The sequence below is a fragment of the Neovison vison genome, chromosome 4, assembly GCF_020171115.1.
Source record: "Neovison vison isolate M4711 chromosome 4, ASM_NN_V1, whole genome shotgun sequence".
Lineage (NCBI taxonomy): Eukaryota > Metazoa > Chordata > Mammalia > Carnivora > Mustelidae > Neogale > Neogale vison.
In genome coordinates this window covers 163093824-163120122 of record NC_058094.1, presented here as the reverse complement: position 1 = coordinate 163120122, position 26299 = coordinate 163093824, and the positions used below count along the sequence as shown (strand labels likewise).

At 42.6% G+C, this 26299-nt stretch overlaps 1 protein-coding gene and 1 non-coding gene across 8 annotated transcripts in view; both read right to left on the bottom strand.

Moving 5' to 3' along the window:
* Nucleotides 1-26299, bottom strand: part of DYNC1I1 (dynein cytoplasmic 1 intermediate chain 1) — a 304592-nt gene that overhangs the window by 89013 nt on the left and 189280 nt on the right. For all 7 annotated transcript variants that reach the window (XM_044246078.1, XM_044246080.1, XM_044246079.1 and 4 more), the window contains 3 exons: nucleotides 23855-24017; nucleotides 21729-21828; nucleotides 13737-13862 (listed from right to left, as the gene is read on the bottom strand). In XM_044246078.1, the coding sequence (XP_044102013.1) occupies nucleotides 13737-13862; nucleotides 21729-21828; nucleotides 23855-24017 (389 nt within the window). The remainder of the gene's footprint in view (nucleotides 1-13736; nucleotides 13863-21728; nucleotides 21829-23854; nucleotides 24018-26299) is intronic.
* On the bottom strand, nucleotides 4914-5066 carry LOC122905778. Its single transcript, XR_006384454.1, has one exon. It is a non-coding gene; the product is annotated as a small nucleolar RNA SNORA62/SNORA6 family (small nucleolar RNA).

Here is a 26299-nt window from a genome sequence, read left to right as displayed (position 1 = left end):
TACTGTACTGATAGACAAGATTCAACAGTCTTGGATCTCTAGGGATAAGCGTCCATAAAATGAGCATTAAAAGAGCCATAACGGTTTTGAGTGAAATGTTTTTTTTTGAGGGAAATATTTTTAATTTGGTTTTGAAATAATATAGGTCCAAGAAACTCAAGACCCCTCTTTCCCATTTGTTTGATATTATTCCTAGGACATAAGAGCTACCTAATCAACTGTGAAGTTACCACAGAATAATAAAGGATAACTGAGCATAATGAAAATTTTTTTAAAAATTAAATAAAATTAACTTAATAATTTTTTAAAAATAAATAAATATATAAATAAAGGATAACTGTTTTCTCTTTACTTTAACTGAAATTGGTACTTTCTAACTAAATGAAGAATAGTGCTGGGGAACAAATGATTTTTGAGTCCTTCCAGCATTTCATAAATGTCCACTTATGAAGTATAATATACAAACAACAAAACCTTTGTAACTCTTCATTAAAGCAATCAGGTCCCTGACATTAGATGACCAGATCGGTTCTCACATATTCTTGGTGCAAATATATTTTCATACTTCTGTAACAATGTCCCAAATCAGTAGAGAAACGGATACATGAAAATTCCCATTTAGACCAAAAAAAAAAGTTTGGACCCTATGATTATTTGCTTCTCAAAAAAAATCAGTTAGTTATCAAGGTCTCCTCCAGTGAGCCATATCTGATTAAGAACTGGCTTTCATTCTCCATGTTGTCTGAATTTGTGATTCAGTTTCCTAGAACTTGGCTCAGATAACCTTCTTCCAAAGGGGAGAACATACTATAATGTTCTAAAGGTAGGAGGTTTGTGTTAAGCCTGTCTCAGCAGCTTCATTATATAGATGGGAAAATCCAGTGAAATCCAGTTGCAAAATGCAGCAAGGCCTCACAATTTGAGCAAACACATTATAGAAGATACCATGAAATAGGTCAACAGCATGATCAGAAGTGTGGCTTGGGTGGGGGAGGGGCAACCTGGAGAGCACAGGTAGAACTTTCCTTTCACTGAACACCTTCCCCCAGAGTGAAGTCTCCTCATCAATTTTAGTAGAAACAGGTTGACAGCAGGTTGTTGTACCTTTAATGGAATGGTGTCAAAGAAAGCCAGGTGAGTGCAAAGATGGTGAGACACATGAAAAAGGTGTCGGGAATGGCAGACAGTACTGTGTTCATGGGCTCATTTCCTCTCCCACAGCAACCCAAAACCAGCGGCCTTGTTGGAGAGACTGTTCCCCTTAACATTCTGGGGTGACTATGCCTGTCTGTGATGCATAATCCTTTTGGATGAAAGGCAATTCTGCTGCAGGCATCCTGGGAAATTTGGCAGCACTGGCCAGAGAAGGGATGGTCTGTTCTGGGACAGGAGCATGAGCAAAGTTTAAGCAAGGCAAGATGACAGCTTGACAGGGGAAGATGGAAAGGAGAAGAATTCAAAAGAATTCAGGCACTGAGTAGGTGTTTGACCCCAAAAACCATGAAGTTTCCTTCAAACCCTGAGATTCTATAAATCTACATGTTAATAGGCCTAATGGAAGGAATATTAATTCATATACGGGAAACAACTTACACACAAAAAAAACCAAAAGGGGAAGTCAAAAAATCTCTCTACTCCCCACAGAGTAGGACATGGCTAAACTCTCTTAAAATGGTCATTCGACTTAGCTGGGGATGTCTTTCCATTGAAAAGTGATTAGAAGGAGAAACAAAAATATAGTCTCTGGTTACACATATTAAATGGATATGGAGGCAGACCTATGGGTCCGTAGTTCAGATTGGCCAATGCAGTATCTCTGTTGCCCAAATGAAACTCAATTAAATTTATGATGGAGATCTCTAAGAAGAGATCTCCAAAGTCTGTCCACAGGGTGTGCCCTCTCCAACATCTTTCTCTGTGTGTGTGTGTGCGCATATGCTCAGGTGCAGGCACGTGTGTGTAACTTTGCTACTAACAGAGCACATTTGCTTTGACCGTGGAGCTCTTTCAGACACGAAAAGCTGCAATTCTAGTTTTTATACTTAGAAAATGCTCAAAATGTGTTTCTTTCTAGGAGAACTAAATATTGTGCCACCTTGGAGAGTCAAGCCCTTTGAAGCCCATCAACTGTTGCTTGAAACCTCCTGATTCTATTTTTGTCGAATCTTTGTCTTGTGTTTTCTGAAAGGCTTTGAGTTCTTGAGTGAACACTCCTCTCGTGGCGATTTTCGGCCAGCTGAAGGCTTTTACTTGGGCGGCAGGTAGCACACATGATAACATACATCATTACGTTAATAATGCTCCCATACAAAAGTTCTTTTCCAGGACTTGTTTACTGGCTACCCCATTGTGGGATCAGAGGGCGGGATACTTTTGATTTTAAACACAAGGAAAGGGACAGCGGGAGCGAGGCTTTTAGTGATGGAGCCTTTGGGGGCCCGAGGGGAACTGCTCACATCTCATGCAGGAGAACACAGTGTGTGAACTCACCATCTGCAAAGAGCCCCCACCAGGATTAAAAACCACATAGAAGGCAAAATAATTTACTAAAATGTTGAGCAAGAGCACTAGCTCCCAGAAATAGTACACGCTGGGGGAAAGCTGAAGGAACCAAAGGGAAAACTCGCGTGTAAGCTGCTTATCTGCCATTCTGAACAAGGTGAGCAGATCCTGGGGGCACCCCGTGGGACCTTGTGGCCTCTCTCTGCTTCATGCTCTGGAATTGTTTTTTTCCATTTTTTTCATGCTGTCTCTGTAATGCAACCTCTTTACATAGTTTATCTCAGGAAATGACAATTGGCTGTCGAATCCCATACAAATTGATTGGATATGACAGCTCAAAAGAATAAATATTCTGCAGAGAAGAAAGTTTTTACTTATACTCTTGCATTTTCAATTCTTTTTACCCCTTTTTGCTTAATTTTATTATTTCAATTAGATCATTTAAAAATCAACACATCACATACCAACCTCCCCTAAGAGCAATCGTTAAGATTTGATGATTTTTCTGATACACAGGCTAGGGTTTCAAATTTGCATTATTTTATCTACTGGATTAACTATGAATTCTAAACCAAACTAATGCTGCCATGTGTTTTTAAACATCTCTAATCTAAACCATCTGGAGAGGCATGGTTTTGCAAAGGCATCCTTTTCAGGACACTCTGTGGATTTTGTCACTGCTTGAGGTTTGGCAAACCATCAACATTACTATAATTCTCTTTTATGAAATATAGCTTTTGACTAGGATTTTAGAGTCTTGGGGGTATGTGTGTGTGTATTTATATGAGTGTGGGCACTTGTGTATAATTTTTGTTCCCGTCCCTTTCTCTTTTCAGAAGACCATAGTTATAATAAACTTATTTCATTGTTTTAAAACTTATTTTAAAGTAATAAAGGTTTTGTCTCATATATAAAGGATAAATTTAATTTTACCTACTCAACATAATGACTGACCAAGTCATTAAGAAGCAGAGAGGTACTTTTGAATAATCCACCTTACTGGACGTAGGTGCTGGAGATACTTTTTACACAAGTCATTAGGAGAAAGCATGTCAGCTTGAGAGACCACAACAAAAAGTGAAGATATGAAATTATTTCAGCAACAATGATTTGTGGTATGAGAGGTATGAGCTCAATACATTCATGCAGAGATTACAATTAAAAATGACTAAGCTAAATCTTTTGATTGAGAAAAGCAGTACCCTGTTTAATTCTTTGGCTAATAATGAACATACCATTTTAAATTTTTAAATCAAATATAAGCATGGTAAAAGCAAAGTGTAGACTACTTGTTACAACAGAGGTTAAAAACTTCCCCCAGAAATAAGGATGATGATTCCACTTTCACAAATTCTCTTCAATAATAATGCCTTTAAGGAATTTCAAGAATTAATCACAGAAATGGAAGGGTTAGCTTTTTGCTGAGAACCACTAATCTGAAATGAATTAAAATGATAATGTGACTACTAGGGACTATGAACATCTCAAATTAACTAATAACGCGGTATGTTCAAACAATCTCTTTCCAACAATATTAGGCAACTTAAAGACATCCGTAAATCAAAAGGTTTTGATCACGTTTGTAGAGAGGGGGGAAAAAGGTCTATTTTTAAGAAATAGCTGGCCTGAAGTCCAGAAGTGGATCTGTGCTTAGAATATAAAGATGCCAAGGCATTGCACAGCACCCCTCTTTAAGGTGGTACAGCCTAAAACATTCTCAGTGGATGCTAACGTGGCCTGGGGTATTACTACAGCCCACCTTCGTGCAGTTCAGTTCCCTCTCCTGTGTCGGGTCCTCACATCCACAACTCTGAGGGAGAGGGTTGCCCTTCTGAGACTTTCTCTTTCCTTTCCTTTTCATTTTGTTTTGTTTCATTTCATTTCCATTTTTAAAAAAATTTTTTTAATAAACTCCTGGTATTTTTTATTTATTTTTTTTAAAAGATTTTATTTATTTATTTGACAGACAGATCACAAATAGGCAGAGAGAGAGAGGAGGAAGCAGGCTCCCTGCTGAGCAGAGAGCCAGATGCGGGGCTCGATCCTAGGACCCTGGGATCATGACCCAAGCTGAAGGCAGAGGCTTTAACCCGCAAGCCACCCAGGCGCCCCACTCCTGGTATTCTTTTAAACCTACTTTCGCCTGTATTAAAATGTATTCTAAAGGAAAACGCGATCTGATATTCCAGAGAATGGAAGCTCCATATAGGGCGGCCCTGGAACCTATGTCCTCAGGAGGCACAGTTCTTACCCAGCACGCTAATTTGGTCTTATATGAAAGCAAAACTTGGGCCAACTCCATCTTCATTATTCTTGCCCCAGGGGTTCAGTTCTTGAACCCAATGGGTTCAGTTCACTTATTGCTATAGACTGAATTATATCTCCCAAATGTTTTTTTTTTTTTTTTTTTTACTTGTAGCAAGAATTACTATCCAACCCCACTCATTGGACAAGAGAACCTTGTGGTGTTAGTGAAAGACATGCCCTTCACATAGCACACCACCTACACTGTGAGTTCATCCGCCAGCCAGTGGACTCCACTCCAAGCTCTACCAATGGGCAGATCTCCCACAAATTTATATGTTGCAGCTCTACCCCTCATTGTGTTTTTACTTGGAGATGGGGCCTTTGGCAGGTAATCAGTAAAAAGAGATTGCTCTTTTTACTCTCTCTACCAAGTGAGGACATCTCTAGAAGGGAGGTGTCTGTAAGCCAGGAAGAGAGTCCTCACCAGAAACCAAAATGGCTGCCACCTGGATCTCAGAATGGTGGGAAAGTTATTTCCGGTTGTTTAGGCCACAAAGCCTATGGCATTATCATTATTTTATTTTTTTTTTTAAAGATTTTATTTATTTATTTGACAGAGAGAAATCACAAGTAGACAGAGAGAAATCACAAGTAGATGGAGAGGCAGGCAGAGAGAGAGAGGGAAGCAGGCTCCCTGCTGAGCAGAAAGCCTGATGCGGGACTCGATCCCAGGACCCTGAGATCATGACCTGAGCCGAAGGCAGCGGCTTAACCCACTGAGCCACCCAGGCGCCCGGCATTATCATTATTTTATTTATTTATTTTTTTATGGCAGCCCCAGCAGACTGATACACCTATATAATCTCTTTTATCCTGACAAAAATCCTAAAAGGGCAGTAGAAACCCGCTCCCTAAAAATACCCATTTCCCTGACACTGAGGCTTCTCTGACCTCAGTGAATGGCTGGGTGGCAGAGTGGTGAGGATGAGGGGAGGGATGGGCTAGAAAATCTGCTCTTATTGACCCCTGGCTTTCATTGCATAGCATCAGTAATTCCTGGGGCAGTTCCCTGATGAAGCACAACTGGAGAGAGCCCAGCTCAGACAGTTCAGGGTGTGGGAAAGGAAAGAAGGGCGCTTAGGGAATTGAATAAAATCTTTAGTGTTGGACTCCTGTGCCTTCAGGAATATGGGTACAAGAATGGGGCAGAGGAAACACTGGGAAGTCTCAGGCTTTGTAATAATACCAAACTTCGGCTTGATCACTTGCAATACGAGATGATAAGACAAAGAAAACAATTAAACAAGGATTTGTTCTAAGGTGTATTCTCATGGTATCCTCTGCATCAAAGAGCTCACTCAGTCACTTGTAAGGTATACAATCTCCTCCACTGCTATTTTCAGATAAGGAATTGTTGTGACACAATCCATCTGCCAAAATCCTGCTGGTAATTCTAATTTCCCTAAATGAATCCCAATCATCAATTCTGCCTGTACTATTATTTTGGGGAGAAGATTCCAGAAAGAGGGCAGATAACGAGAGCCGGGAGGACATTTTTCTCTGCTCCCAGCTTCCTGGGCCAAAAGAGGAAAGATGCTCCTGCTGTTTGACTTAATCAGTGTCTAGCTCAAGCCTCAGTCATTGTATCAGTCATACTCAATCAGCATAAAAGAAGTATTTCCCAATGTCCATGCCGTGCTTGTACATGTCAATTTCCTTATGTCTTTTCCTAAAGGCACAAACTAGGTGCTGTGCTGCTCCTCCTCTTGTCCGATCCATATATTCTATATCTATTATGTAATTTTACATTTACGTCAGATGTGTTCTTTGGTTTTCCACAGCTGTCTGCTTCAAAGAGTGGATCATAATCTACATAACAATGGTTGAGATGTCACTTTTGGGTTTCTCCAGCCTGCAGTACACCCGTTATCACAAGGAAAGCTGCCTGGGTTTACTTCCATTAGTTAGCATGTCCTGTGTCCATGCACTTTGTTCTCTAATTACTAAGCACCTATCATATGCTTTGACTTTGGTCACCCCAGGAAACCATTTTGAATATGTAGCCCTAGTTGTCAAAGAACTTTCTAATTCTTCATCCTGTTAACCTTAAAAGCTGCCAGGGATTTTACCAGCAAAATATGGGTTTATTCAGGAATAAAAAAGAGAATTGCAACCCAAGACAAACAAGTGGCAGCAAAACCATAGGCAAGTTGGTGGGATTGGAGGGGTGGGGGAGTGAGGCAGGCTTTTTAAGGGGAAACGGGGTAAGGTGGAACGGATGTTGTCAACTAAAGTCCACTGGAGTGACCTGGAAGTTCCAAGGAGGTGGTTTTTCATTGGCTGAGACATTGCCTGTGGGGAGTGGGGATGAGGGAAGTGCTTCCTTCTTTGGCTGGAGAAGTAGAGCAGTATCCATGCGCCAGGCCAAGTCTGTCTCTTCCTGTAGGGTCTGCAACTGACCAGGAGCAGTAGCGGGTGAGAACTCCCTCTTCTGAAACCTCCTGACTTCATTTTAGTGAGGTTTCCCGTTAATAACTTTCATAACCCTCTCCTCTTTTTAACTTCTATTGAATAACCACTCCTTGCTACATTCAAGAAAATATAGAAAAATGCCATTTCTTTTCTTTTCTTTTCCTCTTTTTTTTTAATCAGTCAGGGCATATGAAAATTACCCTTCATTTAAGTAAAATTAAAATTCCTAAATCAAATTCTAACACTTCTCTGGTCAAAGCACTCCTTAGAAAATGCATTTAAATTAATGTCTATCTTTATGTCCATACCTGTTTTGTTGTTCTGGATTATGGACCACAATCTGGGCTGTGTTTGTAAGTGTGTTTTGGGCGGGGTGGGGGGAGGGGGTGGTGGAGGACAAAAACTGATGTGAGAAGACATCAAGTTCATTGCAATAAACCTCATAGTTCCACTGAGATGGCAGGAAGTCTCTTTTCCACAACATGACAACAAAGCCTCGGCAACTCCCCCAGGTGACTCAGCAGTGTGGGCAGCTAGAAGCCAAGCCCCGACTTTCCGTCCCCCTCCTAACCACCAGCCCACATTCCCTCCTGTGTTCCCATCTCTCTTCATGGGGGTAGTTCTCTTCAAGGTCAGTGGGAACCTCACCCAGAACCAAAAACTAGATGGTGAAAGCCATGAGTTGCAATCTCATCTATACCCTTTATAGAATCTTAATGAGAAGCGAAACCACACATAAGAAGAAAAGCTAACTGAGGATTTTAAACACGGATACAAATGAAGTTAGTATTACTCTACAGTCTGCTTTCCCTCTGAAATAAGGGCTGGGGGTTCAGGTCCTTGTCAGCTTCAGGTCATTGTCAAATACTCTTTAAAAAGAGAATGCTAAGAACAAAGAAACCAAATCAGGAAAAAATAAAAGTAAAAATAAAAACCTCCGACCAGGCCAAGGCTCTAAATATAGCTTTTCCACTTACCTCAATACAGATAATTCTAAGATCTGTATTTCTGATTCTATTCATTCCATTTGAAAGAGAAAGACCACACCAGGGTAAGCACTGCAGGGTGGTCAGAATGCATAATCTAATGACAGCGTGTGGAGGCCACTACAGAAGATGGTAGGAGCCCTGCCAGGCTGTGCGGTGGGGCTGACACGCTGATTTCTATGCACAGGCCACCGATGTTTTCCAAGTATGGACAGCTCTTCCAGAAATGAAAATAGAAAATGCAGGACCAGAGCCCACACTAAGAATTCAGCTTAGCAAAGACATGAAACTGCCCATAGAAGTAAAAGGTGTTTGGCCTTGCTATTTGTAACAGGGAGAGATGAGCCTTCCTACTTAGCAATCTTTTGATGATTGGGCTAAAAGCCTGTCAGTCTTTACAAAAGAACCCTGAACTGATGCCTGTGTCTTGTGCATTTGCTTTCCAGTGCCAGAAATGCTGTTTTTCCAAGCCATCGGATTGGTTTGCAATGATGTTGTTCTGAAGAGTACAAACAATCCAAAAGACCAACAAGAAATGGATAGCTCATGCAGTATTCCAAAAGGGTACCAGTACACGCATCGTAAGGTGCCCATGTTTTCTCCCTATCCATATTCCTTCCTACGAAGCACACTGTCTCATTTTGAAATTTAGAAGGAACAAATTGTAGTAAATAAACTTGACCAAAGATCAGAAAGGATAGAGAAGAAAAGTAATACGTTTGTGAGTAGGGGTTCTGATTTTTATCTTGCAGGTATTGATTGTAATTCTGTGGGTTCTTCAAATTCCCCTTAGGTTTAGAAGAAGATGGTAAGGAGAGCCAATTCTAGGATCATGCTTAATTGATATCATAAAATGACAGGCAGCCAAAAATGCACCTTGAATGGACTGTGTAGCCTTTGCTCTCAAGTCCCACATCCCCGCATTATGGTGGAATGTGGTGTGATGGATGGTGTGATATAGCCAGTAGATGGGGCTTCCGGTCCAGGACTGACTCTACTGCCCATGAGCCATGAACACTTCAAGTACAACCGAGAGAATAATATCTTTGTCACTTCCCTTTGGGAGAATCAATGAGATCGTGAAGGCGGAAATGCTAGGAAAATGTAAAATATAGACCAATGATATTACACTGTAATTATTCAAGTTCAGGGCATGGTAACCAAACTGCCCTTATCATTCCCAGCGGCCAACCACTAACTCATGTATGACTTCCCTGACTGCCCAGGCAGCACTGGGTTTGGTCTCTCACTAGCGCAGCCATACTCCGTATTACAGCAATTAGGTTTTCTTTTGTGAGTCATGGATATGACCTGGCTTTGATCCTAACTTTATAGATATCCACTATAGCATGGTGTACCACTATCCTAAAGGAAATGGTACTCTCCAATTCACATTCTTCCAATGTCATGTTCAACGTGTTCTTGAGCCCATTCCTGGAACAACCACTCTGGGTCTTCTGATCATTCCCCACAGAGGCGAGTGCATGTACAGGGTGTCTGGGGTGGGGATGGGAAAGTGGGAAGGGGCTGGGGAGGTGGTTAGGAAATCTCTCAGTTTGAGTCAGGTAGGATATCAGCACCAGAGAAATAAAGGCAAGAAATAGCACCCTAGTTTGGGCCAAAGAGGGAAAGGGATGTGTGGGGCAAGAAGAAAAGTCCCACACTTCCAAATAAAGAGACCGACTAGTTTTGTCACCTTATCACCCTCTTTCTTCATCTCGCCTCTACATCCTGGTGTTTTCCAAGTATTACTGCATATTCAGATGATCTGGGAACTTCTCCTTTTTTTTTTTTTTAAAGCGTATTTATTTGTTTGAGAGAGAGAGAATGCACGTGTGGGGGGGGGTGTTGCAAAGAAAGAGAGAGAGGGAGGAGGAAGAGTCTTAAGCAGACTCTGGGCTGAGTATGAAGCCCAACAGGGTGCTCGATCTCATGACCCTGAGATCATTCCTGTGCCAAAACCAGGAGTCACATGCTCAACCGACCGCATCACCCAGGCACCCCAACCTGGGATATTTTAAAAACGTCCAGGCTAGACTAGGGACTAATGATCAGAATCTCTGCCCATGGGATGCACGCATAAATAGTTCTTATAGCTCTCCAGGTGCCGGCAATGATCAGCCAAGATGGAGAACACAGCTCTGTTCCATTTCTTCTTTATTTACCATCCCCCAAGCCACCCACCCAGAGGACCCTGGCCGAATCCCCAATAAATGTTGTATGACATAATGCACGCACTTCAGAGTTAAAAAAGAGCTGACTTTAGACTTGGCTTGGCTATTCACAGACACCTGCCCTAGTTTCATGACTTCTCTTGCAGGTTCTAATCTGGGGGAGTAACAGGGGTTTATGACAATGAATGTAAATAACAGATTCTCAGTACATGTTAGTATCTTTTTTTCCCCCATAAATGTAATGTCACAGAGATATTTTCCATGTCCTCAAATTACTGTTTTTTCTCACCTCTTAGGAAAGCTTCCACTCATTTAAAGTCTAATACTTTCAAAGTTGATCTTTCTAGGTATATTTGCTTACTAGCCCAAAGTAATAAGGAATTAGTAAGACTTCAGGAGTTATTAAAGATACTGGTTTCCTGGATTGGTCTGAGGTGAAATTCAGGTATGATGGTTAATTTTAATGTGTCAACTTGGCTAGGCTATGGAATCTGGGGTTTTGGTCAAATACAAGTCTAAATGTGGGTATAAAAGTATTTTTTAAATGTAATTTGCATTTAAGCCAGCAGACTTTAAGTAGATTAGCCTCCATAATGTGGGTGAACCTCATCCCAACAGTTTAAGGCCTTCAGAGCAAAGACTAGTTTCCTGAAGAAGTACCAATTCTAAATTTCTCTCCGTGTGTCTATTTCTTTCTTTCTATCTATCTATCTATCCATCTATCTCCTATTGATTTTGTTTTTCTGGAGAAGTTTGACTAATACACCAAGGATCCTCAGAAGGGCTTCACGACAACTTTTGCTATGCCCATTTCTTCCTTTTCCTCCTCTCAGGAGAGGGACCGAAGCTCTTTTCCTTTCAACGTTCTGAAGCTGGTGATAATTCTATCCCCTACACTGAGGTTAGTTTAGGAGAAATAATTAAATAACAGAAGTTAAGTAGTATAATGGTAGTCAGCATTTAGGTTTTCATAAGATTTTATAAATGTGGCTGTCATGAGCATGAAGGGTCATTTATATGAACTACTTATCATTTCTATATAAGCAGCACAATCATGAGTCTCAGCACCTTTAAACGTGTGTGGTTAAATTCTATAGCTTTTCTTTGATGCCTACAGTATGGAGTCTTCACATGTATTGCACATTATTTAACAAACCCCAAAGTTTAAAAATATTAGAATCCTTAATTTTCTCCCAGTGAGAATGCTAAGCAGAGTTTAGAATCCCACCTGCTTGTGGCCACCAGAAAAAATGAAGACAATAGCAGGGATTTGAGGGATACAGAGATATTTTGGTCAGCATCTTTTGGTAGGCTTTTGAGAGTACTTCTAACTTGACTTGACTTTCCCTCCTCCTCCCTCCCTTCCTCACTTTTTACTATCTTCCTTCTTCTTCTTTTTTTTTTTTTTAAGATTTTATTTCTTTATTTGACAGACAGAAATCACAAGTAGGCAGAGAGGCAGGCAGAGAGAGAGAGGAGAAAGCAGGCTCCCTGCTGAGCAGAGATCCCGATGTGGGGCTCGATCCCAGGACCCTGGGATCATGACCTGAGCCAAAGGCAGAGGCTTTAACCCACTGAGCCACCCAGGCACCCCATCTTCCTTCTTTTTTTGAAATCAAGAAATAGTTTTCTCCTAAAATTCATATACTGTATCATTTAAGGGAGAAACTAATAATGACATTAAATGTGTGTTGGTGCAATTTTCAGTAAATGATCCCAAAGATATCAGGAAGGAAAGAGAAGATGCTCCTTTCAGTCAACACTGGTATTAACCATTGTGTGATAAAGTAGGGAATTTTAAAATTCCAGTTAATTCTAAAGACCTTGAGAGTCTGTGTCTTCATTCAACATTATTAGGCTCCTACTGACCTGTTTACTATGCAATGCTGTGAATATTAAGCATTTTACCAAGTTGTTATTGTCACAGGCTACTGATAATCAGTTAATACAATTTTAAAAATTACCATAAACATGTGCATTGACCAAAACAAAATGTGTTAACCTTTTATAATTTTTAAAAATCAAGACGTACTTTTTGTAATATCAAAATGGTTTAGGTGGCACTGTTTTTCCAAAATGTGCTTCTGCTTATCATACAACCCTTTTAGTATTTTGTTGGTAATTTGGCAAACCTCTTAAACCTGAACAAGATGAGGATTTTGTGCTTCTGTGTTTACAGAAAGAGTGTATCAAACTGACAAATTTGATAATCTTAAAAAAAAAGAAAAAGCTGTTCTTATTTCAAAGGTTCAAAAACTAAAGGTTATTTACTATGCAGACCTAGATTTCTTGTTGTTTTTAAGATTGCAAATGAGAAAAACATGGCCGGAGTTAGAGGTTACTCAATCAGGTTGAAGCTGGGACTTTTATTCCAGCAGCTCCTGTTCCCCAAATTACATCTGATAACGTCCTAAAGTCTAAACATATTTTAGTTCAAAATGATACTCAGCTCTTAGATATAAAATGTCACTAAACTTCCAAATATCAACAGGTTTACCCTCTTTGGCTGAGGTATTTGTATTCGGAGCAATCTGTCACTCTGCCTCAAAATCATAATATGTGAGGAACTGAAACTTTGAGCTGGGAAGTTTGTTTTGCATTTTCCTATGCCTAATCACAGGACTGGGATGATAATAAAGGAGTTGGTGTATTGGCCACTGCTGAGGCCTATTATTTAGGCAGAGTCATGGCAAGGGAGCAAAGCCGAATGTGCGCAAGTGTAAAATACATTTCAGCCTGTATTATGTTGGATAGAAAAGAAGACAAGTGTGTCAGGAGACAAAAGGAGCAAAATATCTGAAACTGTTTGAAATGATCCTCACACTTGAACTGAAACTGGCATCTATGTTTCTCAACAATTCCAAAAAAGGTTCATGGTAAGTATTCGCCTACGGCAGCTACGGAAATGTTATTATCTGGATGCAAGATGGCACCCGTAAACTTAAAACTGGCCACGTTCCACTGAACTCCATGTCAGAGGGAGGAGGAAGCAGGAAATGGAGGAGCTCTGAGGATGTCCACATGGGTGGGCAAGCATGTGCTGCTGTGAGCAGAGGAAGTGGTACACCAGGATTTCTTCATAAGTGCGAGGTCTTTATGAACTCATCCTCAGGGGGGCTGTTTTAAATAGAAAGAAAATGACACACAGTCCCCCACTGGGCTTCCTCACTGTTTGGAGAGAGTGGCCACTTTCCCCAAACATGAGGTTACTGTGGGGGAATTTTCCCAAATTGTCAACAATTCCATTTTTAACCTCGGCTCTTCCTCGGCACGTAAGACAGAGAGATGCAAGGCAGCATGGACTATATTTGGTCTAGTGGGAGACAGAAGTTATTTTCACTCTGCTGACTCCTACCTGACAGTGGAAGACGTATTCTGGTGTGGTTTTCTTAAACTTCATGTTCCAAACCAAAGCCACGCCATCTGGTTCGTGGGGAGCGTCCTCGTTGTTGTTGTAGGAAGCCACCATCAGCTCGGGGTACTGCACGGAAGAGGTCACAAGGAGGAGTTACGTCAAGTTGCCGACACAAAGAAAACTCCCTTATTCTTATAGACAGATGTTATATTACGTCATTGAAATGGCACGTTTTTAGGAGTTGAGGCATGCTTAATACCGATTACTGCTTCACCCTATTGCATTCCGCTTTCTGTTTCCAGCGTTCCACGTGGGCTTGCGAGCGTCACCAGTAACTGCCATATACACACGTTACTTGACCTCTCTGCATTCTCTGACTCTTGGACTACTCCCTTCTTTCTCCTTTGTTGGCTTCCATTACAACTGTCTCTCCTGATTCTCTTCCTGACCATTCTTTTTAGTCCCTAGAGAGTCTCCTTCTAATACCTATATTCCACAGAGGGTGGTGGGCTGTTTTCTGCCCTTTTGGGGGCTCTCTGTCCATACGTTCTTCCTGGGTGGTCTCATCTACTCCAATGGCTCTAATACGCATTAATATGCTGAAAAATTTCCAAATCTGTATCTCCAAGCTTGATGTCTCTCTCAGTTGCAGAACTGCAAACTGGAGATTTTTCTGAGTCGTCCATAGCACATCAGTTATGCATTTAAAGGAATGAGCTTCTTGCCTTCTACAAAACCTCGTGCTCTTCCCATGTCTCCTCTTTTGGGTGCCTTCCACCACCTGCCCAAACCCCAGACACTCCATGTTCATCTTTACTCCTTTCTCTTTCTTACCCCCATGTACTGTGTTATACTCCTGCCTCAGTACCTTTCAAATGCATGTTTTCTTTCCATCCTTAAGGTGAGGTTCTCCTCAACTACTTTTCTTTCTTTCTTTTTTTTTTTTTAAGAGATTTTATTTATTTATGAGACAGAGAGAGAGAGAGAGAGAGAGAGCGAGAGCAAGAGAGGGTAAGTAGCAGGGCTGGAGGGAGCGGGAGAAGCGGACTCTACTGAGCCAGGAGCCCAATGTACACTTGATCCCAGGACCCTGGGATCATGACCTGAGCTGAAGGCAGATGCTTAAGTGACTGAGACACCCAGACGTCCCTCCTCCACTAATTTCTTATCTGAATCAAGGCAACAGCTTCCTGAATGGCTTCTGGCCGGCAGGCTTGCCAGGCCCACCCCTCCCCTATTCCACTCTCTATCCTTTGTCAATGTGACTTTACAAAACATACAGTTGGCTAAGTCACTCCTCTGCTCAAAATACTTTAATGACGCGTCCTCACTTTCCAGATTAAACCCAGGTCCTATAAGGTCCTTCATGGTCTGTCACTGTCTAACTCCTCTGCTTCATCTCTTACTACCCCCTTACCTCCTCTACCCCACACCCTAAGTCTCTGCCTCATGGGTTAGTTCTCAGGTTCACAGGACAGCCTCTGTGCCCAGGAGTTTCATAATAACTCTTAATGGGATGCCTCGTCTGTGTTGTTTCTAACAGTAACTCCCAGATCAAATCCTCCAAACAATCCCAACGAGCCAGCCACCACCCCCGCTTCCTCCTCACGGGCTCCCTTAGCATTATGTGTGTTCCTCCGTTAAAGACCTTGTCAAACTGTGCTATGGTTTTTGTTTCCCACTTATGTCTCTTAGTAGTCTGTAAGCTGTCTCTGAGCATAGGGACTTATTTTTATTAACTTCTAAATCTAGTGTCTTATAACTCCTAGCACATAATCAACTATGTCAAAATCTATTAAAATACAAATGGTCTTTTTATTTCAGTGACTCTGCTCTCAGTAGAAATACCTTATATTTAATCCTTTGTTGTCAAATAATGCCAACAATTAAAAGCATAAGTGCAAGAACCACAACCAGTAAAATAATGACTCTCAAGTGACTAGAAATACGTGCTTACCCTGTGTGAGCTCTGTGCTGTGTGTGTAATTAAACTAACGGGGGGGGGGAATCTTGGCGGGGGTGGGGGGCATATTTCTGAGAGTGCTTTCATGAAAATTCCATTCCTACCTGGCATTCCCATAAGGCAGCCCCATTAGAAACAGCAACAGGATTATAGCAGAGCATATCACTCTTTGTTTATAGATGTCTTCATTTTTCCCCTTCCTTTTCACTAAGCTATATACATATTTAACAGAAGGCAGCCCTTATAAGTGGAAATATCCACTTTTTTTTTTCTGTCAAAACTGATTGAAGCTGAGTCTTCTAGATGGCCGTACTCATTTGTTCAGCAGCCTCAACTTAAGAAAACTGGAGGGAGTCACAACTTGCTGGCTGATGCAGAGGAAGGAAGTATGATCCTACAGCAAGACACATGCATATGGCCACCAGGGGAAGCATCGTTCTTTATTAGAAAACACTCCGCAGAGGCTGAATCCAAAGTCCATTAGGAAAGGCCTTTGATTCACAGCCCATTTGAAGAAACTAATATCCAGATAAACACAGAAGTCTCCAGACTGTCCATCTGAAGTTTAACTACGTCACATGTGAAAAGCAACTCTGTAAACATCAACACCATAGTAGCCGCTGAGCAGCCAGATGTGTCTGCACTAATATCCTGCAGCTTCACATCTGGGACTCATCGTTGGCTCCCACTTGTAGCTTTTCTTTTTTCCATTAAAAAAATAGTTGAAATTATTTGGCTTTCAAACCCTTTTTGAAAATAGGGGGAGTTTTAGTAAAATATCAGGGCACTGGCATCATAAATCCTAAAGATACTGATTTAACTCATATCTCATTCAAGTTTTTCTGATTTTGAAGTTTCCTCTTAGATGTCTTTTTCTACTGTGTTTGAACGTGACTAGTCATATTTTCTTACTCTCAAGTGAAGAGTAAATCTCTGAACCATTATTTAAATCTTGAATGCTAAAATTATGACTTTTAAAGGGAATGTGAACACTTGTGAAGCTTATAATTCCTCATCAGGTTGAATTATCCAACCTTTAACCTAGGAGAACTTTACCTGAAAATTACCAGGTCTGCTCTCAAGCTGTTTGCTTCTACAGAGAATTAAAGCCTGACATTCATCAGAGGGGAAGGAACCAACATGTTTCAGTGCCCGTTACGTGCCAGACACCGAGCCGGGTGCTACATGAACTCATTTGGTCCTTGCAATCCTCTAAAGTAGAAGCGGTTTTCCCATTTCTATAGACGAAGAAGCCAAGGGTCTCGGGGTAAGTAATTTATTCTGAGTTACACTGCTAATAAAAGAAGTGAGAGCCTTATTCAAAGTCTGTTTGGCTTCGAAGATCGTTTCCCTTTCAGTCCCCTGAGGCATGTGTCCAGTGTGTCCTATACACGTGTAAGGCACTGTGCCAGGTGAGACGTGGGACAAGAATGCCAACAATAATGTGCTTTGCTCTACAGGAGCTCAACCTTACGTACAGGGAGGTAAGGCACAGCTATGAATAACTATAAGGCAAGCATAAAGGCAGGACATGATATGTGCTGAGGAGGAAATGTAAACAAGGGTCCTGAGAAGCACAGAGGAGAAAAGAACCACCTAAGCTGGGTCAGGGTGTGGCAGGGAAAGAAACTGGAAGGGACTTCTAAGAAGAAATGAGACATGTACTGGGCCCTGTCAGGCGGTGTGTTATTAGGAGAGAAGGGGCGGGGGATATGGACCAGGGTGCAGATAGGAGGGTTTGCTTATCTGCCTGGTCTGCGGTGATTCTCCCACCTTTGGAGATCACCTCAACATTCGGGTATCTGACGTCCCGGGGACAATTAGTTCCCTGCAGAGTTGGTACATGACCCAGAGCAAACATTTGCAAGTGAGACACAGAATCCAGGGCTGGCAAATGGGTCAGGTTATGACAGCATCCTATCGGTGAGGTCCCTCAAGCGGCCCAGACTGCTACTCTTCCTGAGTCCAGTTCTTCCTCTCTTCCACAGATCCCCTAAGTACACCAGTTCCTCTCCAATACATCCCCTCTTCTGCTCACACTGGCCCAGAGGTAAAGTTTTCTTAACTAATGCCATGGAGGGCATGTCCGGGAGATGTTAGCTTATAGCCTTTGGCTGGGAGGCAGGTTACATGAAGCTATAAGCAAGAAGAAAGGGCTTGAAATGCCTCTGGGCTTCATCACAGAGGCCATTGAATACAGGCTGGTGACTTTAGACTTCACCCTGGGGACAGTGGGGGTTATAATCAGCAACTACTAATACTACTGCTACTGTGCTTTTGGTGGGATGTCACATTGATTGAGCACTTTTTATGTACTAGACACTGTTTAAGTCCTATGGCCGTAAATACATTAACTCATATAATACTCACAATAAGCATGTGAGCTCTGTATGATCACCGTCATTTTATGAACGAGGAAGCTGAAGCAAAGAGAAGACAAGCAACTTGCCCAAGACGACAGTGAGAGTATACAAGGAATCTTTACGAACATCAGTCTGGTCAAAATACTTACAAGGACTCAACAGTCGAAAGGCTGGAGGCAGAAAGACCAATTAGGAAGTTGTCTGCTAATACAAGCAAGAAGCAGAGGGCGTGGCGTAAAGTCAGGGTCAAAGCCACGTTGGTGGACTGGAGTTGGTGTCTGCAGCAGTCTTCTTGCTACAGTAAATGTGACTGGATTTGGAAACTAAATGGACTATTAGAGATTACCCAGCTGTATACGCTGGGTGACTACAAGGTTGGAGAAGGCGGTTTCCCTGTGAGAGGATTCTATGCGGCGGGACTAAGGTGTGAGTGTGGTTTGGGACAAGGCTGAAAAAGCCGTCGTGCGGTATGTGGAGAGTGTTATTGACTCGCACTGTTCCACAACGGTCAGTGAATGACAAAGCTGACCTAATTCCCCCCAAGGGACCCAGTTTCTTCCAGGGTATAACGTTTGGTGGATATTTGGCAAATATTGCAAAGTTAAAGGGTTCTTATTTGAGAAGCCAAGGAGATCAAAGCCAAGCTATGCAGAAACCTCACAGTTTCTTCCTTTTCTCCCCACTCAGTTCCACTCAGGCAAACACCCTGGACATATATGCCACTTCGAGGCTCCAAGATTGTGCCTCTCTCCTTGTTTTCTTTCCTGATATTATTGAATTCCATCTAGACCCATTCAGATCTCTTCATCTCCTACGCATATAAACCTGGTCCTTTGAACCCCATAAAAATGTTATGAGTAAATAATAATAAAAAAAAAAGTTTGTAGGAGCTGAGGGTTCCAATTCCTTTTTTTTTTTTCCTTTAGTAGTCTCCATGACCAGTGTGACACTTGAACTCACAATCCTGAGATCAAGAGTCACATGCTCTCCTGACGGAGCCAGCCAGCTACCCCTCCAATTCCTTTTTCTCAGGCTCCGTATAAAATATGCTTTTCAGAACGATGAACCTCTTCCCTACAGTGTAGATGAGCAGGTTACACAAAAATGGTGAAAAGTAAAAGTGGTGTCCCCATGGTAGAGTTTCTGTCCTTTAAAATTTCAGTTCTTAAAAAAAACAAGAAAACAAAAACAGAAACAAAAACTCCCCCAAACCCCATCACACAAACCCTATGTGGAAACAAATCCATCCAGGGTCCATATGGCCACTGTACACCATGGCCAGGCCCGGACCAGCCCCACTGAGGCTGGGCCTGCCAATTCCTCAGGGACCTTTACCAACCGACCTGGGAACACAGTAGAAGTTGCCTTTGAAAGTGTCAGATAAGGTTCCTGTGTAATTTCCAGACTCAGAACAAGTGAACGAGCCGAGCTAAGTGTTTCCTCAGGCTTGGATCTAATTTCTGTGCGTACACCCAAGCACGTTCGCAGACCACCCACACACCGGCGGCAAGTGGCTGGGCCCTGCTTGTGTTAGTGTCTGCACAATCAGGCGCTCGAGCTCTGGTGTTTGAATGTAAAAGGAGGTTCGAGAGGGGAGAACTCCAGCCCACTTGGTGGCTGATGACAGTGGTTGTGAGGGATTACACTCCTCTTCAAACGAGCACAGGAAATGAGAGAGAGACAAATGAAGAAACAGACTCTGAACCAGAGCGCACACACTGATGGTTACCGGGGGCGGGGGGGTAGGAGGGTGGGGATGGGAGCACACTTATCACAACGAGCGCGGAGTCGTGTACAGAAGTGTCGAATCACTCTATCGTCCCCCTGGAACTAATACAACACTGTATGTTAACTATCCTGGAATTAAAGTAAAACATTTAATCAAAATGAAGAAAAGGTGACTCAAGAGGAGAGAACACCGGCCCACTTGGTGGCTGATGACAGGTGGGCTCTGAGGGATTACGCTCCCTTCAGTTCTCCTGTACTCCAGCAGGATTAGATGAGGCCCTTCACATCATCTGTTTCTCAGTTCTGTCTAGAACACTCTCTTTCTCCCCTCCAGTTGTCTAAATCCCAGTCGTCTAGAGACAGATCCTGACCTCCACTACCTCTGCAGGCCTGTGCTGTCTGCCTCTTGTTGTTCGGAACTTACAACCTCTCTTGGTTCCAGATTCCAGACCACATCATAGCACACATCCTAGCTGAGTGATTTTTAGCAAGTTACTTAAGCTTCTCTGAGGCTCAATTTCCTCAGCTGCACAATGGCGAATATTAATGGTTGCTGCCTCATTGGAGTTAAGAAACTGAAATAAGAAGATGCCTTCAGAGCAGTTGGCACAGTACTTAGCACATAAAATACACAAATGAAAAGCTAGCCTTGATTATTATTCCCCATAAGAACATACACTGTAATTCCACATAAATGTCCAGAATTTATCATTCCTATTTTCCTCATTGGTAGTATGTCATTGTCACTGCAGGAAGGCACACAGCATGGCTCTTATGAACGTAAGCTCAGGGGTCAAACCCCCTGGGTTCAAACTCCGGCCACCCCACAACTAGGCTGTATGCCTCTGTGCACATTATGTAACGGCTCGGTGCCGGGTAATTGGTCATGTAGTGCAGTTGGCTCTTCAGCAAGGTGACTTCTGCTAAATTTGCCTCCTTTCATTCTGAATACTACACTAAGGAATATAGACTTTTCCCCTTAGAGCCAACAGGGAGTTTTGATCCAAAGAGTGGAGTGATCAGATTTGCATTTTAGAAAGATTACCTGGCTAGGTGTCCAAAGATGCCCCGAGCACCACAGATGGACAAGCATGGGTTTAGGAAGACCAATGAGAAGGTTAGCAATACCACAGGCATAAGGTGATAAATACATGAGTGGAGAAATGGACAGTCTCAGTGACAGTCCAGGTCTGGGAGAGAGGAAAAGAGTTGCTAATGTTAATGACGGAAGTTAATGAAGAAAGGCCGCTGGGTATATCGTGACGTCTTTAACTTAACATGCAGTAGGGAAAAAAAATTCGGATGTGTGACCATAATGAACTAGTGATTGCAGATTCTATGAGACAACTGAGAGGACCTGTTGGTTGTGCAAAGTAGAATTCTGGAGGGTGATGGGTGGGCGATATAAACAGGCTGCCACATGGTGGCTGAACATGGAAGTGGAAGAGCCGTCCTCCGGAGAGCATGTTGGGAGGAAGAGTAGAGGCTGAGGGCACAACCACGAGGACCTGGAGACATGTGAGAACAAGCAGGAGCGAAGCTGTGGAACTCAGGGGAAGGGTATTGTTTTTAGATGACAGGCATGTCTACAAGGCTGGATGACAAGGAAGTCAGGGCAGAGGAAGGCTTCAAAACAGCCAGAGTGTGATGTGGGGGAACCCCTGGGGACCTTCACGACAGCAGCTGTGCAGACCAGTGGCCTGCTCCTTGTCTGGTAGCACATGGGGGTTACTCAGTACACATGAATGATGGTGTGCAAACGTTCAACTGAAAGCTCAGGAAAATGAGAAAGAAAACCAACAGGCATAGAACAGAACTGCAGGCTGGTAAACATATCTGAAGAAGTGGAGAGAAACACACACTCTCTCTCTCTCTCGTTTAAATACAAATGCCGTAAGAACACAGCCCAGTTCATCCCATCCCAGCAAGAATTCTTACCTGGAGAGACCAGTCCATACAAGTGACCACTCGATGCTTGGACCAATGCTCGTCGTAGAACTGACGATTGAAAGAAAGGTTCGCTCCAGCCTGGACATCCCTAGAAGGGTTTAAACATCAAAGACAAATATGATGCTTCAGAATGGGGCTTTCTCTCTGCTGTTTGTACTGAAAGAATGAGATGGCAAGAGCATGGCCCAGAACACTCTCTGAGGGCAAAGCTTCAGTTCAGATGGGAAAGGCTGATCGCAATTCAAAGAGCGAATGGTGGCCTCCCTCCTGTATGAAATGCTCTTCCTAGCCTCACCCCGGAAAGGTTTCCACATATTACTCCAACGCTGGTATGAAATGTCAAGTGATTTTCAGGTTCTCATCTTGGCCTCTCCCTCAAGTATTCGCTTCCTCCTAATAAGTTCTGTCTGAAGCGGAATTCTCTAGAAATCTCCCAGCTCTCAAGGGAAGCCCAGCACAGCTGGAGACTCTTTGATATCATATCAACATCTCCTGACCTCGCCTTAGACCAGAGGTGATGTGCATGCCTCCATCTACCTATAATTTCGGGCGGTCCGCAGTGTTGCCTCCCTGCTCAGCAGCCAGTGGTGTCACCATGACTCAGGCAGAGGGGAGGGCGCAGGATTCACCAGACGTATTAGACACTTAACATAGACCACAACAGCATCTGGGGCAAGGAATATACTTTGGCCAGTGTTTTCTTGGATGATACTCAACTGGCCACAAAACCCCCTCTGAAGATCTCTGCACCAGTCATGCATTTGCTCCACAAGACTGAGTGCAAACTGAGTAACTTGGCTTGTTCTGTGCCAGCAGCTTTTGGATCTGCATAAAAAACTGCCTACATTTCTTGGGCTTCAGTTCAGGAATTTCTCTGCTCTCACCTCTTTTCTGGGTTCCTCTGCTTTACCCCACTGGCGTGCACCCTGTATCACCAGCCCAATGGTCTTGTTCAGATGATGGCTGGGCTCCAGACTACTTACTTGGGCTCCAGTCAGCTGACTGAGGACTCTTTTTTTTTTTTTCCCCCTACTAACTCGTTCTCAAATCTATCACTGCAAACTCGGGCAAGAGGTACAAATGCCCAAGTAACCCAGAGGGAAACAGGACCTGGACAATCAATTGAGCCATACAGCAATGACATTTTCAAAGAAAAATAAAGCGTCTCGTAACATGCATATTCAAAATATTATTGTCTCTTTGAAATAGCCGAAATCTGCTGCCGACTGGTTAGAACATTTTCAGAACCCCCTTTTGAAACTATTTTTGGAGCCTCTGTTATACTCCCTTGAGCATCCTCAATGATAATACATTGTCCTTTGAGAATTGTATTTGAATTTCAGAAATAATCAAAAGTCAAGTCTACTGCATAAGGCAGGTGATCTCACCTGTTCATATTGTTCTTGACCAAAAGAAATCAGTGGCTATGAACTGGCTGTATTTTTCTTACAAAGCTCATAAAGTGCCAACACCTCGTACCCCCACGCTGATGGCTGGTTACCCCTGCCCTTTACAATACATACATTACAGTCTCAGAGAAAGTGACTGGGGGTCATTTGCTTTTACTGATTAGTTTTTGTTTAATCTTTAAATATAGCCCTGCACATGAGTGTCCTACAAGACATATACAGATGTATGGTCATGGTATCAAAAAGAGGAGAAGGATTGCAGTCTCTAGTATTTTCTCCCCACACCAGTGGAGGGGTCCCATATCTCATGTTTATTTCATTTGGCTTCCTGTTTGCTTAGACATCAAAAATAGATCTCCTGGATATAACAAAGCACCTTTGCTGCTTATAGGAATGTTTTCTCAGAGGACAATGTACGTGACTCTGCCAGTCTCTATCACCTGGACTGTTCCCCAGATATCAAGTTCAAAAGCATTTCACGGAAGCACCTGATAATTACAGGGAAACACTAAGCCAGAAGTTATAACCAAAGCCTTTAGTCAAAGCTGTTCAGCAAGATCAACCCTGGAATTTCATCCTCTTCTGATTTGTTTGGTTTGGGATTTGCCTAGTCAATACATAAGTGAATTTAGAATCAACAATAATTTATTGCAAGGTTGGGTTGTTTTGTTTTGTTTTGTTTTTTAATGCACACAAGAAACTAACCCATCTTTTTCCTCTAACTCTCGACCGCTGTAGTCAAAGAAGATGTCAGAGTCTTCTGCCAGTGCTCTTTCAATTACCCGGATTGTCCGATCAAAAAAGATGAGGAATTCCTCTGAATGAAGGATCTGCTGTTTTTCTTCCTCTGTCAGCTCTCGTGGAGGGGCTTTGTAAGTAAGAGATTGTCAGGAAAGAAGAAAAGTACAATTAAAACATTTCAAGAGGGATCCATCTCTTGAGATGACTTACCAAAAGAGTGATCAGATGCTGAAATAAAGCATTATCAATATTGATTCCAAATTGCTCCTAAGTTCACACCAAAGGTGTTTGCCGATGACCCCCTCATAATTTTACAAAAATATTTCATATCTGGACAAATCACTATTTCAAAGAGTCAACAAAGAGTGCAAATGGAAATAGACTTGTGTTTTTTAGCAACCAGTTCTGAAAGTTATCTACTTTATTTTTTTATTTTTTAAAAAAAATTTTTTTTTTTTAGATTTTTTTATTTATTTGACAGAGAGAGATCACAAGCAGGCAGAGAGAGAGAGAAGGAAGCAGGCTCCCGGGTGAGCAGAGAGCCCGATGCGGGGCTCGATCCCAGGACCCTGGGATCATGACCTGAGCCGAAGGCAGCGGCTTAACCCACTGAGCCACCCAGGCGCCCCCTGAAAGTTATCTACTTTAGAACTGAACTTGACAAACAACTCAAAGAGTATGTAATAGAAAACTTAATAAAACTATGTATATTGGATATGACTGAAAGCTGCTCATGTGAAATAACTCAGAACTGTCTATAATATGATCTGGGAGGCAGCCTTCCTCGCTCTCCTAGACACATCTGTTCTACCTCAGAGCGTCAGCTGGGAAGGCCGACTGACTCTTACACAGCTTCCACTCATATCTGAAACATGTCCTTCCAAACCTGCTTTCACCTGAGATATCCCCTGCTTTTAGATAAACTTACAGAAGAAATAAATGCTTCTATAAGACACCTCGAAATTGTTTTTATGCCTTTTTTTTTTCTAGCGTGATGAATCTTATTAAACTAAGTTTGAAGATAAAAAATGAGGCAAAGAGAGATGAGTTAACTGGCTTATGTCACGGTGTCTGAAATTCAGCTCACCTCAGAGTCCCAAGCAGCTGACACAGACTTTCCCTAGTGGCAAGGCTTCCATACAATGAGAGAGAGAGGATTAGGCACTCCCCCAGACTGAGAAGCCCTCAAGCATAGAAACTGTCCGCTGAACCTTTGTGGTTCTTCAGGAGCCCCAGGTTAGCTCCCGTGCAGACAGCACTCAGTAGACGTTTGGTGGATTACTCTCTGGAGGACCAGAAGCTTCTGGAACTGAAGGGACAGGAGGAGGGCACTGCACTGCAGTCAGCAATGAGTCCCTAGCGGAGTCTCTCACTGACGGGCTTGCCCAAACGCATCCCCAACCATCCCCGTCAGCCTTTCTACCTGGCCACCTGGTCAGAGGAGCCATGTAGGGTGTGGTCCGAGGTCAGCAGAATGTGTTACATTATTTGTTTCAGTTAATGGGTGAAGCCACTGGCCTACGAAATCTGCGCTGTCAAGAGGAATGGCTGCAGAGCCAAGACAGTGGATCTCAAGCCTTTAATGTATGGAATGTCTCCACTTCCCTGCCCCCGCCCACAATGCTGGGGATCGGGAAGGACTCCAGAATCTGTATTTGTACAAGAAACTAAGATTATGATACTGTAGTTGGTCCACACCTTGCACAGAGCTCTCTGAGGTCATACAATAACAAAACGTAATTCATCTACTACAGGAGAAGACTGTCTCCCAGAACAGTTGGTGCCCCATAGCTTGTGGTAGCTCCGTGCATAGTTAGAAATGTATCTTTGCTGCTGAAGCCTCCGGAGCCCTTAATAAGCCAATGCATACTGGGACTTTCCAGGAACCTCTGTGGCGCAGAACTGAGCAGAGGTGCCTACACACTAGTTTGAGAAACTGGGGAAGCAGCAATGTGCAGATGTGAGTAACAAGGACTCCACAAAACCCAGCCGGGAATCCAGCGTTGCCACCGCCCTTCCCTAACTTTGCTTCTTTAGCCAACTAAAGCTCTCCGAGGAGCAGTTTTTTCTATAAAACGTGGCAATGATACCTAAACTTAAAGTCTCATTTAAGGGTTAAGGATGAATATACTGGGCAAATAATTAAGTGTTCAATAAATAGTAATTAATTAGTCTGCTTTCTAAAACTCCCATAAATCAGGCATTTGAATTTTTTCACCCTTATGTAAGTTCAAGAAAACAGGTAACCAGGCAAAACGAGAAAAAAAAAATCTACAAAATGCTAGGTTCATTTTTGTTTGGTAGTAGTAGTGTTACGTAAATAAATAAGCTTCACCAAAAGAGGGTATTGTAGAGCTAAGAAGAGGGCCTTATTTTAAAAGCCTTTAAAAGCCTTGGTTACTGTTGATG